This window comes from Dysidea avara, chromosome 11 (genome assembly GCF_963678975.1).
Source record: "Dysidea avara chromosome 11, odDysAvar1.4, whole genome shotgun sequence".
In the NCBI taxonomy this organism is placed as follows: Eukaryota; Metazoa; Porifera; class Demospongiae; order Dictyoceratida; family Dysideidae; genus Dysidea; species Dysidea avara.
Genome location: NC_089282.1, coordinates 20184163 through 20197240, shown reverse-complemented (window position 1 = coordinate 20197240; position 13078 = coordinate 20184163). Strand labels below are relative to the sequence as shown.

Below are 13078 nucleotides of genomic sequence, written 5' to 3'. Positions count from 1 at the left end.
TGTAAGGTACGTAGCTAGTAGCTAGCTACTTTTGATTGCCTTTACCAAGTTATTCTTCCTTCGTTCTTTACTGAGCCATGGGTAAGGAGGCTACACAGATATGCAGTATAATATCCCGGCTATGCATTGCATATGAATTAGCCTCATGTAACATCATAGCCAGATTTTTTTTTTAAGTACGCTACTGTTAATTTTGTGACTCCGTGGCTAGCATCCCTTTCAGTGTTTCTTAGTGAGGAATGCAATCTTGTGGGAAAGCCATTGAGTTGCAAATTTAAGGTGAAACCATGCAACAGTACTTTACAGTGGTAGACTCTTTGGGGTGATAATTTTTAAAGTCATTCATGCAAATAGCAGGAATACTTTTTAACACATAAATTCACTGAGCAGGGATTATGTTCTTTATTAGCTACACAGTGAAGTGGGAAGCCAAGCAGAAGTGGTATTAATCTGTTGACATATAGCTACCAATAAGATGAAACTGCAAATTGTAATGTGCATGAATTGATGTTAAACTTATTAATGAAAAATTAACTACACAGCTAATAGACTAAAACATTATATGGGAAGTGGGACAATAAGCACAGTGGTGGGGGTTGGATACATGCAATTGAGAAATTATGTGTTGCAACCTACAAGCAAGAAAGTTTATGTTCATCACAGAGTATCACCTGTGTGCTGCATCAGAAACTAAAAACAGAAGCGTAGCTATGCCTTATACTGTCATTGAAAAGTGCATGTTGCTTGAAACCCTGGGAATATTGAATTTTTAAAAATAGCTGACATTTGTTTTCTGGCCTTTTGCATGCAGACCACTGATAGTTACTATGCGTACATGTTGAGTAAAGCTAGCATCCAGCAGGTTGATGGATCTTAAAATAGCCCCCATGCATACATATTTCTGGACCCACTCTTTCCTGAAACTATCATAAATGCTGTCCCAGGATATCCTGAAAATACACGGAATCAGAATTTTGACACAACTCCAAAACATTACATGTTAGCTGTTGCTCTGTAATGTCATAATCCAACAACATAATCTGTAGCTACCTAATGTTAGTCTCACACAGCCAGACTGCATTTTCTTCTTTTGTATTGGGTAGGGACCTGACCCAATACAAAAGAAAAAGCGGTCTGGCTGTGCGAGACTATAGTAATGTGACACCTAGGATGTTGTGTATAGCCACAAAGAGATAGTTGCCTATGTTGGTAACAAGTTGTTTGTAGATACACAAATTACATAGACATACATACATGTGAAAAACATGTGAAGCCTTATAGTAAGATATATATGTCAAAACTGATATTCATGTATGAATGACTAAATGAGGTGAAGTAACATCATGAAATGTTTTACTGATATATAATCCCTCAGGTAATTTTCATGTTCAAGCCATTTAAAAACATCATGTTTTTCTGTCATGTTGTCATGTCAAGGGAGTAATGATGTTAGTGTTGTTGTCAACACTAGCCAAATTGACCATTTATCACTTGACTGTTAACCACATCATTACACCACAGCATACACAGTCTGATCTAAAGGCATGGGAAACTAAATATGGTAATTCCATTAAAAGAGTGTTGATACCTTTCAAGTCATGACGGATATTACATCATTATAGTATACATATATAGCATGATTCTTGGTGTATGTGCATGGATGAATTGGTGATGAAATTCCCACGAATGCATATTCATCCCTGAATGGGTATGCACAGTACGTGTGTGTGTGTGTGTGTGTGTGTGTGTGTGTGTGTGTGTGTGTGTGTGTGTGTGTGTGTGTGTGTGTGTGTGTGTGTGTGTGTGTGTGTGTGTGTGTGTGTGTGTGCTCAACACTAAGGGTCCCCTAATGGATGAACCCCTGGGCATTAAGTTGACAGAGTTTGTCACCACTCTTTGCAAGTCAGGCTTCTTCTCCTGTTGAGGATTTGCAAACGTCACAGGATTCATGCACACACACCCTTTCCATATGGTCACTTTAAACCAGCCACATTCAGCCCGGTTAACACGTTCATATGGGCTTCTTAACCCGGGTTGAACCTTGAAGTCATAAAATATCATAAGCGAGCTCAATCCTACAAAGCAGTAGGGTTCAACCTAGAGGTTTGAAGCGAGTTGCAGTTTTTGGTGAATACATAAAGTGCTTATAAGACAATTATCACCTAATGAATACCATCATCTGATGATTGCTTGTGAGAACAGAAACTGGGTTGAACCTGGGTTGAAAGTGTGTTATTCTGAACTCACTTTTGAGTAGAGAGTGTAGTGCAGTGTACGTGTAATGTCACTAGTGTGTGCCGGCATGGGTGAGTGCAGATTAAAATAGTTGCCCCCAGGCAGCAAAGACACTCACGTGCGCTGATATAATACCGGTAAGCACTGACAAGTGTGTGCACGAAAAGTTCAGCAAAATAGTCCTTGTGATGGCGCAGCGACTGCAGTGTGCGAATGGGTTACCTAATCCAGACGAAACTGATTTGGGTTTGGGTTATCCGTGCTGTCCAGTGGTAGACAAGACGGCTCAACTATTCACCGACGCATCTTCTCATTGTGTGGTAAGTAATTGTAGTAGACTTTACACGTTGGGTTCCCAGTAGACGTAGCATCGTCGATACGTGGTTTCTGACAAGGTGAATTTGCTCTAAAAGTATTTCACATGGCGCTTATTGTCTGGTGTGTGCAAATCAGTTGATTTCTACCATGTTTAAATGTCGTAAGATCTAGTAAATGTCCAGTAGAGATGTTATGGATACTTTAGCACAGAGGGTGCCTTTTATGAGCACATTCCTAACCTATGTTCAATGCCTAGGATGGGACTTTGTACTACTGTTGTTTCCTTGAGCAAGAAACTTCACTCCCATTGCTCCAGCCACCCAGCTGTAGAGCCGGGATGATAGTGTTTATTGTATGACCATGGCACAGCTGAAAAGCTGCTTGGCTGATGCTGTCATCCTGAAGACAAAAAGAATGATTTCACCATGACTTGTAAACTAGGTTGTAAATGTTAAGTTAAACAAACAGTAATGCATGTTGATTTTGTTGACTTTGTACTTTGAAGCAGAGCCACCTAGCTAATTATTGTGGAGTAATAACTTACATCACAATTTTGGGTAGTGCTAAAAGCCGGAACGGAACGAAACCAATTGGGGCACGAGCCATGTAGAAAAATTGTTACAGACGGATTTTGCATCGTTTCCAACTGCCACACAGTGACTAGAATTGTGCTAGAGTTCATTTCCTTCTACTTATATGCTTGTTAGAAATCGCGCTCTCAGAGTTTCTATTTAATGCCTGCCACGTGGCATGTTGTGCTCTTACCAATCCATCAAATTCTGTTTAAGCATGCCTCTTTCTAGCATGCCTACAAGTAGAAGAAAACTAACTCTAGTCACTATGTAATGGTAAGAAACGGTGTACAATCTGCAAAAACGATTTATTAACTTGGCGCGCGCGCCCCGTTCCATTCCGTTCCGGCTTTTAGCACTACCCCACAATTTCACATTTAAAGACCATAAAATTTTATGAAGCAATACACATCACATTATGCCACTTCAGCCTTAAACATAAAGGCTCCAATATCGACGTTTAGTCTCGCATATGCTGGATTGGTTTTCCTTGGTCTGTTTTTGAGTCTGGGCCAAGTAACCAGTGCACTCATACTGGGTTGTGGGTGTTTGATTAATTTCATGTGCCTCTTGAGTAAGGTGTTAATTATCTTGTTTTCTGTTCCACTGGTTCAGATGACTAAAATCCGTGCTTAAGATGTCTGGCCATTTCATCACCTTGTTGGTGGAAAAATACAGTAGCAATGACGACTTGGCCCAGACAAACAGGTATTTACAATTTCTGATTGATGGAAGTGCCATGGTGGATAAAAGCAGTCAGGCCATGTGCATCTACAGGGTGTTTGATTATTTATATGCCAAAAGTAGATTAGATGGTCAAGTGAGTCCAAATTTATTCCTTATCACTCACTGGTAAAGCATACCACAAGTTTGTGTGCACATGAAAAAAACTTCTTTTGTGTTGTAATGAAATAGTTATGAGGATACAATTATAATAGCACACAAGTAAGTCACATGGTTAATTTAAATTTTTCGTTATGTTGGAGTTGATTGCAGCCAAATTTACATGCAGTTTTCACCTGGTATACATGTAGTAGTGTTTAGTGGCAGAGAATTGTCATGTAGTAGTGTTTAGTGGCAGAGAATTGTCTAAAGCTGATGTTCTGTCCTGGCTGCTTAGACTGCTGCTTGCAGACGTTGTATAGTAATTATGTGACAAAGTTACGGATAAGTGTTATCTTGTCTAAACCTGGTGGCGTAATGTCATATGATCCTCCATGGTTGTTAATGGCTTCACTACAGTAAATATACTCAACTTTATACATAAACATAGTTGTTACACCCATTCTGAAGATATTAGTTTTGGTTCAGCGTTATGTTTGTTGCCTTTAAAAACAATGTTTATTTAATGTACATAAGTGACTTGAGATATTTCTCTTCTGTCTATATGGCATGATGTAATGTCTAAAAGAGTCTTTGGACATTGTGAAAGCTATATTATGGTCTTGTTTGGTCATGTGAGAACACTCAATTGTGTCTATTGTGTGATAGATTGATTTCCATCAGAAAGAGCTCCTATAGTCAATTATAAGCTGTGCATGTTGATTTGTTTAATCCACAAATGAAAACACACTTAATAACTTTGAATCGGTAGGAGGTTTGGGGTTTCCTGCCGAAAATTATCATCCAAAAACCAGCCTCACGTTTTCTTCATGACAGCTTGGCAGTATTGGTTAAAAACCCATCCAACCCCTTCAAACAATTTTTAATGAAATTTTATATATCTATTAGGTGCCTTCAGCCAAGTATAACTTGACTGTTGTTAAGGCTACAGACTTGATTTATACACTGTTCGATGCCACTTCAGCTGACGCCTTTTCGTCATCTGCAGCAGCCACAATGTATGCATCGTGGACTGACCTTTGTCATCCTTTGTGTCCCATTTCTTTCTCCACTACTGCGTAGGTGCGGTAACGTGGATATGGTTTCAGTGCTTTATTTTTTTGTAGCGTACCTGGATTCATTGCAGAGGCACTTCTCATACTGTTCTTTGTTTGTAACACTGTATAGTGGATGGAACGTAGCTGAAACTGAAGCGGAATGGTTAATTTTTAATTGATAGTCACAGTGCCCGTTCAGTTGTAATTTTTGTAGTAACTGGGCTGATTGTAGAGATGCTTCTCATACTGTTCTTGGATTTTAACTCTGTATAACAGGTGGGACATAGTTGAAAATGTAGCGGAATGGCCACATTGCATTTTGGTAATTGATAGTCGGAGTGCAATTGTATCTGGTGCCATTCTTTTCTTTGTAAACAACATAGTATAGAAATTTTGAGTAGGGATCATAGAAGTAAAAAGCAATGAAACAAGTCATCTACACTTGCAGCTAAAGAGTGGGCATTTAATCTCTACTTTAGTTGTGGCTATACTATTGACTGGCTGTAGTGTATAGCTGCAGGTGTAGATGATCTCCCTTGTTTCATTGCCTTTTTTATTGATCCCTACTCAAATTTCTATACACTTACAATTGTATGTATACTTAACAATGTGGAACCTTCAATGGTGAACAAATGTTCTATTAGAGTATTGAAATTCTTTTAGTGGGTTATAATCACGTAGACTTACTTTAGAAGTATCCCGATTGTATATCAAGGCATCTACACAGGTGCCATTAGTAGCACTGTACTGTAGACATAGAGTACTATCTGAAGTACACAAGTGCCATATGTCTTCTATTCCCACCTATTTCTATGTGATAGCTCCAGTTCATATGAATGTTACTTTTGCTTGCAGTATTGTCCCAAAATGATCCATATAGATTGTCAATATTATAGTGGTATGGTATAGTAGGAACTCTTCAAAGAAATGATATCCCCAAAATGCTACTACTAAAAGTTGTAGAAATGTTTAGCACAGTGGAATAAGCTTTCACAGAGGAGCCTGATCTCAAACAGTGACCACAATCAGAAGGCTATATCAAAAGACTAAAGGCTGGATCAACAGGCTGATCAAAAGGTTACATCAAAATACTAGATCATAAGGCTGACCACAATCAGCAGGGTTAAGGTATCATAAAAATGACTTGTAGGTAGACATCACAAAATATATTTGAAGCTCTTATACTACTATAAAAAGGAGTAGATAGCTACACTTACAACACTACTGAAAATGAGGTACGACTACCATGCGCTTTAATGATCTATCGAATGGGATGCCTCCACTTAAGACCAGTGATATTGAAATACTCTAATAAAGCAGTCACCATAATATAACAGCCATGTACAATTCTCTAATAGAACGGTCATACTTTTATATGGAAGGATTTCCTCACATATTGTAATGTCATCACATCTCTTGTTTTAATACTTTTATTTCATGGATCCCTTCTGTAGAGTCTGGTTGTTAAGTGCACAAATATATTAAACTCATTATTATTTATTAAGGGCATATTGATTTCATGTACTTGATAAGCACATGTGGATGAGTGCACAAGTGCTAGAAGTTTGTCAATCGCGTGAGGCTTGAAGTTTCGTGTGATGCATGGCCTATAGTAATGTGAATTTCACTATGCTTACCAAGCTAAACGGTCTTCTGCAGCATGGAATTCATGCTCTACATGAAGGAGTTGCACAGGAACTGGACTCCAAATATTAGTACACATGGTGATTGCAAATTGTACCATCCAAAGAGAGTTAATGAACGCTTATGACGAGGTTTTTTTAGACACATGCGCTTAACATATAAATTTTTTTTGCGAAGTTTTGTTAAGCAGATGCGCCTAACAACCAGACTCTACGGTATTTCATTCTTGTTGTAGTGTATCTTTTTACTTCTACTTTTCACCTATTTGTGTAGAAGCAGTCACAAGACTTAAGTTCACTAATGTTGTATGGTCCAGAAAATGGCCTAGACAGCACCAGGAGTACTTTGGCTGACTTCCTGTCAAGACGATATCAAGCAGATGTCTTATCGTTAGTTGTATGGAAGTGTTGTTTTTTACAAAAGTACTCTTCTTTTGCAGTGATGAACTATTTGTTACTGCTGGAGCAACACATGGGATTAATGTGCTGTCTGCTGTTTTCTTTGAGGCTGGGGATACTGTCTATGTTGAAGATCCTTCTTATTTTATTGCGTTTAAAATATTTAAAACGTGCAATTTCAACGTTGTAGGTGGTAAGAGCAGGACACATTTTCTGCTTGTTATACAGTATAGATAAAATTTCTTGTGTAGTTCCTACAGATCCAGAAGGTATAATACCATCAGCTCTGGAAGAGACTGTCACCTCACATAATGCTAAACCTGCTACTCGTCCACTAACTGAGACAAAGCCATACAGAGGAATGATGTACCTGATCCCAACATTTCATAATCCAACTGGAAAATGTCTGAGCCCTGGTAAGCATTACTGTGATGTGCATGTTGAGTCAATATTGACTTCTACGTTTGTAAAAACATCGTATAGTGTTAAGATTTATTGAAGCTTTCTAATAGAACATCCAGTAACTTTGATCACCTTTAAACTGGTTCTATTGAAAGGTCAACAGGTATCGGTACTCCACTGTCACTGCTAAAGTTTATGAGCCTTTGTACTGATACTTAGTGATTCTCATCTATTTGTAGCTATTGTCTATACTGTTGGGGCAGGTTGGATGTGATTGACAATGCATTTCGTACTAGAGTCAATTCACTCCCTTGACTCTGTTTAGTGAAAATATCTTAACCCATTATTTGTTTTGGGGATTTTTTAGACACTTATTATCAATTGCACTTAGCAGTTACTAAACGGTTATCCTTGAGCGGCCATTTTTTTGTGAACCATTGTTGCTATAGATCGTTGTAAGGAGGTGATAGCGGTAGCCAGGAGACACAACCTACTGATAGTGTGTGATGATGTCTACAACCTGTTGCATTTTACTGACAAGCCACCAGCAAGACTCTACTCCTACGACACAAAGTATTACACTGGTGTTACAAGATGTCATTACATATAGTGTATAGGTCTGATCCAGATTATGCAGCAAACGTTGTGTCCAATGGTACATTCTCTAAGATATTCTCTCCTGGAATAAGACTAGGCTGGATAGAGGCTCCTTACAAAATACTGAAATTGATAACAGATAGGTGAGTGTGCAACTGAATTGAACTACAACTGTACCACTTCAGTTTTGTTTACTTAAAATTTGTATTTCATTCTAATGTGAGATGTAACTTAAAAAGTTTCCAAGTTGCCTAAGCAACTGCGATTTGTCAGTTTTGCACAATAAACATATCTGCATGGAATATGCTGTTTGTAGATCCAGTCAAGTTAGAGAACATTTACTACATATGTTACAATACTGTTCTGGTGTGTAGTGGGATTGCTGTGAGCGGAGGTTGCTTCAATCATGTGATGTCCTGCGTGATCTCCAGTGCCATCACGTTAGGATATGTTGATAGTATCTTGGAAGAGTATCGTGCTGCCTTGCGAGTAAGAGTTGCTTTACATATCAGTATAATATGCATGTATGTGTTACATTAGGCTCAGAGTGAGGCACTGGTGGATGTTTTAACAACAGAACTACCTAAACAAGTACAAGTGTCTCAACCGATGGTTAGTTGAAAGCTTACAGAATAATAAAGATATAGTGGTATACATTATCATTACACATTCATGCTCTACTTTACATGCATGAGCATGCATACAACACACCCACACAGACACACACACACACTTATACGTATGGATCAAGATATATTAGTGTGTTGTCAAAGAAGCGGGACCAGTGTGCTATTTATTAACATTATCGTTAATAAACAAGTATAAGGAAAAATTAGGAATTTTAAATTAGAGTAGGGACAGTGTATAGTGTTGCAATAAAAAGTACTGAAACAAGCTGGATCGGAGTAGTACGTAATGTCCAAATACTGTAAAACAATAAGAAGTGAATATCCCTACTGTGCATTGAGTGTAGCACAGTAGGGATATTCACTTCTTATTGTTTTACAGTATTTGGACATTATGCACTACTCCGATCCAGCTTGTTTCAGTACTTTTTATTGTAGCACTATACACTGTTCCTACTCTAATTTAAAATTCCTAATTTTTTCTTATACTTATTTGTGAAGTTTTTTTGCAAGCTCATGACCACTAGATAGCCTGCTTTTCACAAAACCAATCGCAATATTTTAAGAGTTAATCACAGCACTATTGTACTAGATTATGACTCATACAATAACAACTGATCAGTGGGCATGGCTCTACAAAAGCCTGCAGACAACGATGTACGTGGATTTGTGCATACCTACAGATTGATGAATGGGCGTGGCTACCACATGTCTACAGGCAGTAATTTACGTAAGTGGGTGTGGCTCGCGAAAGAAGCAGGGCTACACTATGACGTGTAGTAACACGTCCATGTTTTAGAGTGTTCAGCTGTGTCTTTCCGGGATTTTTCTAAATGTTTATAGTAGCATGCTCTAGAATAGTCAGCTGTATTTTTACGAGATTTCTCCACATCTTTGTCATATGATGCTTTGGTGCTTTCAGCGGATTTCATACGTGAACCTGTCACATGTTTGTAATATTCATCAAGATGGCGCTGTGATCTGTCTTCACTGCTGTAGTTTTCCTTTTATTTAAGAGTATGTCATCTTTGTGAGCTTCATAATAGGTCTTATTTTTACTTTTCCTTCTATTCCTCCATGCCGTTTCCTTTGAAGGCATTATCGCTCTGAATATTACCTCAGAAAAAGCACAAACCAATAATGACAATAAAACCCTTCAATTGTATTTTTTCACACACAATTATGTAACAACAGGATTTAGCAAGACTAATACTGTAATAGCGAAGAATGTGTTAGTCGCAAAGAAATGCGTTTAGAAATGCAAGCAGTTAAACCTATCCGCTTAATTTTGCTAACAACAAACACACTATTACTAAACAAGATGTCTTACGCGTGTATTTTGTCGACGACGTACGATAGGTCCCATATAAACCAAATGTCAAACATATTCTAAAAGTTTGGTGCGATAACACGTGTATTCCAATATATTACTGCGTAATGTACCAGTATGATTATAGAAGCCCTACTGATGAACGATGGCCACGATAAAGAAGGATCAAGGAAAATCAGTAAGACAATAGTGCATACATTGTAGGATATTTAAAATACTAAAGGTTTCATTTCCATGAAATTCTAAGCATTTTCGTGAAAGAAGTAAGGTTGTAGCTGTAGCCAATTTTCCGCTATGCTTGACTGAACGCATCAGGCAGGCAGGCAGGCAGGCAGGCAGGCAGGCAGGCAGGCAGGCAGGCAGGCAGGCAGGCAGGCAGGCAGGCAGGCAGGCAGGCAGGCAGGCAGGCAGGCAGGCAGGCAGGCAGGCAGGCAGGCAGGCAGGCAGGCAGGCAGGCAGGCAGGCAGGCAGGCAGGCAGGCAGGCAGGCAGGCAGGCAGGCAGGCAGGCAGGCAGGCAGGCAGGCAGGCAGGCAGGCAGGCAGGCAGGCAGGCAGGCAGGCAGGCAGGCAGGCAGGCAGGCAGGCAGGCAGGCAGGCAGGCAGGCAGGCAGGCAGGCAGGCAGGCAGGCAGGCAGGCAGGCAGGCAGGCAGGCAGGCAGGCAGGCAGGCAGTAGAAAATTCGCAAAAATAATTTTTTTAAAAATTCGTAGCACATAGTCGAAAATGTTTCGGGTCGTTTTGAAGACATGTTTGGGCTTGATTATACCTGACCAATACTGTCAAGTGACCGTGAAGAATTTGCGAAGATGATTTTGGCTTGATTTATTTTTGTGGACCACGCCTACACCTTCGTCGCCCCTACTATACAGTACTATTGTACTGTATGATTAATTTTCATGTATATGCAGCTCTGAGCTCAAATGGGGACCAGTTTTAACTCTCAGTTTAATTGTGCAGTCTATGTGCCAAGTTGGTGACTGGCACCCCAGCAATTCCTGAGATATATGCATAGCTGGTGTATTTCATCAATTTTGCAAATGGTGCTACAAAAGTCAAAGGCATGTTTTGTATTGTGAGTGACCACCTTTTAATATAGCACACCTGAAGTAAGTGTAAAGGCAATTAGATTAAGCTGTGGAGTTATGTACAACTTGTAACAAACATGCTATTGGAACATAGTCACACTTTAATAACAAAAGTAGACATCAAAACCATCTGTCAGGCTTATAGCAGAGTTGTTTAAGACAGTATGCTACTGCATTATTAATGTTTCGCTTTTATAAGTTACTTTTATACCACCTAGCGTAAGTTGCCAATTATCGGCAGGTACCAAATATTGGCACTTGTAAAATATATAGACTACGGAACATATAAAAGCTACCCAGTAAATACTGTGGGCTGTTGTACCCTCTAAAACGTTTCATACAATTGTTTTTATTCAGTAATTATTGATCCTAAAGTGCTCTACAAGCTACATTACCCACACCAACACAAGCCTTATCCAGCAGAGTAATGATTCTAGTGTGAGCCTCTTCCACCGGGTCACATATTATCAGGGTATGCTGACTTAAGTCCGTTTCGCAGAAGTTTACGAAGATGAGGCCAGCTGTTCTTAGGTTAGACACAAAAGCATACTGGTTTCCAATACAAAATTATTTTACAAAACTTCATGGTTTCCAAGGACTGTATACCCCACAGAAATTTCACGAAGAACCAATAGACCGTATTCCAAATGACGTCACGAAATAAAATGGCTGCGGCTATTTGGGGTATTATAACATTTTCGAGTGAGAGTTTCAATGGGGCTTAATAAGATTCAAATCGCTATTCAATCCTGGAAGAAGATATTGACCTAAACCTAGCAGGTACAGTTATAAGGGTATAAAATCTATTCTTTAATGCCAGGTTAGAAATTTTCAGCTGGTTTTCAAAGTTTAGAAGAAAAACTATTGTTTCTTTGCTGTAATAACCAAACCTGGTAATTTCGCCTCGATATCTAGTTTGTTAGCCTCTATATCAATCTTCGAAATCTCGATCGCTATTGGTAATAATACTCGAAAATATAAGAATCCCCCAAGTAGAAAACTCGTGTGACGTCATTTGGAGTACGGTCTATAAGCCACCAGAGGGATAAGTATTCATGAATTTGCAGTTTGTTGATAATTGGTCAATCACTGAAGTACAGGATGTCAATAATATGTACCTCATGCTGATAATTGGCACATGATAGGCTTTGTGATTTCACTTATAACATGATGATCACTCGTGTGAGGTAATTAAAATTTGGTGTGCTAAGAGACTAGAATAATTAATAATCAGAATAATTTTTGTAACCCTTCCACCTTCACACCATAATGGAGTTAGTATCTGAATTTCCCTTTGGTTTCCTCCTTTTAGTATGTTGAATACAAAGGAATTTTATTAGTGTGAAAAGTGTGTGAAAGAAAAAAGAACGAATTATTTTGCTGCTGAAGTGATGATTACAATCAATCTTAGAATGTAGTAGGGAGTTCCCCTGCATAATATGATATTGTTATTTATAGTAATGACAATGTGTGTTATCTGCAGGGTGGATATTATGTTTGGGTGAGTCTCCCAGATGAGATAGAAGCTAAAGGTAACGTAGTCTATTTATTTAGTATAGTACAACGTTACCTTGAACATTGTAGGTATCTTGGATGAGTGTAAAAAAGAACACAACATCAAGTTTCATGTTGGGACCAAGTACGTTTGTGGTGTGTATTTGTTAGTCAGTATGACATGTTCTTTACAGGTTTTCAGCCAATGAAAACTTTAAGAATTGTTTTCGTCTTTGTTTCTCATTTTACCAGCCTGATGTTCTGAGAGTGGCTGCTAAGAAATTGGCCGGTGTGATCAAGAACCATATCCAAACATGATGAGTGGAGCTGCATGTGTAGGATCAGTGAAAGCTCACACAACAATTGTTTAAAGTAGCTATCTTATTATTTTTATTTTTTTGATGTAGCTATGTTGAACTTTCCTAGGAATTTTCTCCCTGTGTGCTGTGTTGCATTAGTCCCTCTTGAAATTGTTATCAATGTTTACTTCAGGTGTA

General features: G+C 38.8%; 1 protein-coding gene across 2 annotated transcripts in view; it reads left to right on the top strand.

Annotated features, from left to right (window-relative positions):
- LOC136239518 (uncharacterized) overlaps positions 1-13078 on the top strand; it is a 13520-nt gene extending 442 nt beyond the window's left edge. The window contains exons 1-11 of one of the 2 annotated variants that reach the window (XM_066030259.1): positions 2320-2555; positions 6923-7038; positions 7089-7240; positions 7299-7463; positions 7899-8022; positions 8067-8189; positions 8421-8535; positions 8587-8658; positions 12571-12619; positions 12672-12726; positions 12776-13078. In XM_066030259.1, the coding sequence (XP_065886331.1) occupies positions 2424-2555; positions 6923-7038; positions 7089-7240; positions 7299-7463; positions 7899-8022; positions 8067-8189; positions 8421-8535; positions 8587-8658; positions 12571-12619; positions 12672-12726; positions 12776-12899 (1227 nt within the window). In that variant the 5' untranslated portion in view covers positions 2320-2423 and the 3' untranslated portion in view covers positions 12900-13078. Of the gene's footprint in view, positions 1-2319; positions 2556-6922; positions 7039-7088; positions 7241-7298; positions 7464-7898; positions 8023-8066; positions 8190-8420; positions 8536-8586; positions 8659-12570; positions 12620-12671; positions 12727-12775 lie in introns of those variants that run through there. The other variant, XM_066030260.1, reaches the window with a different exon arrangement.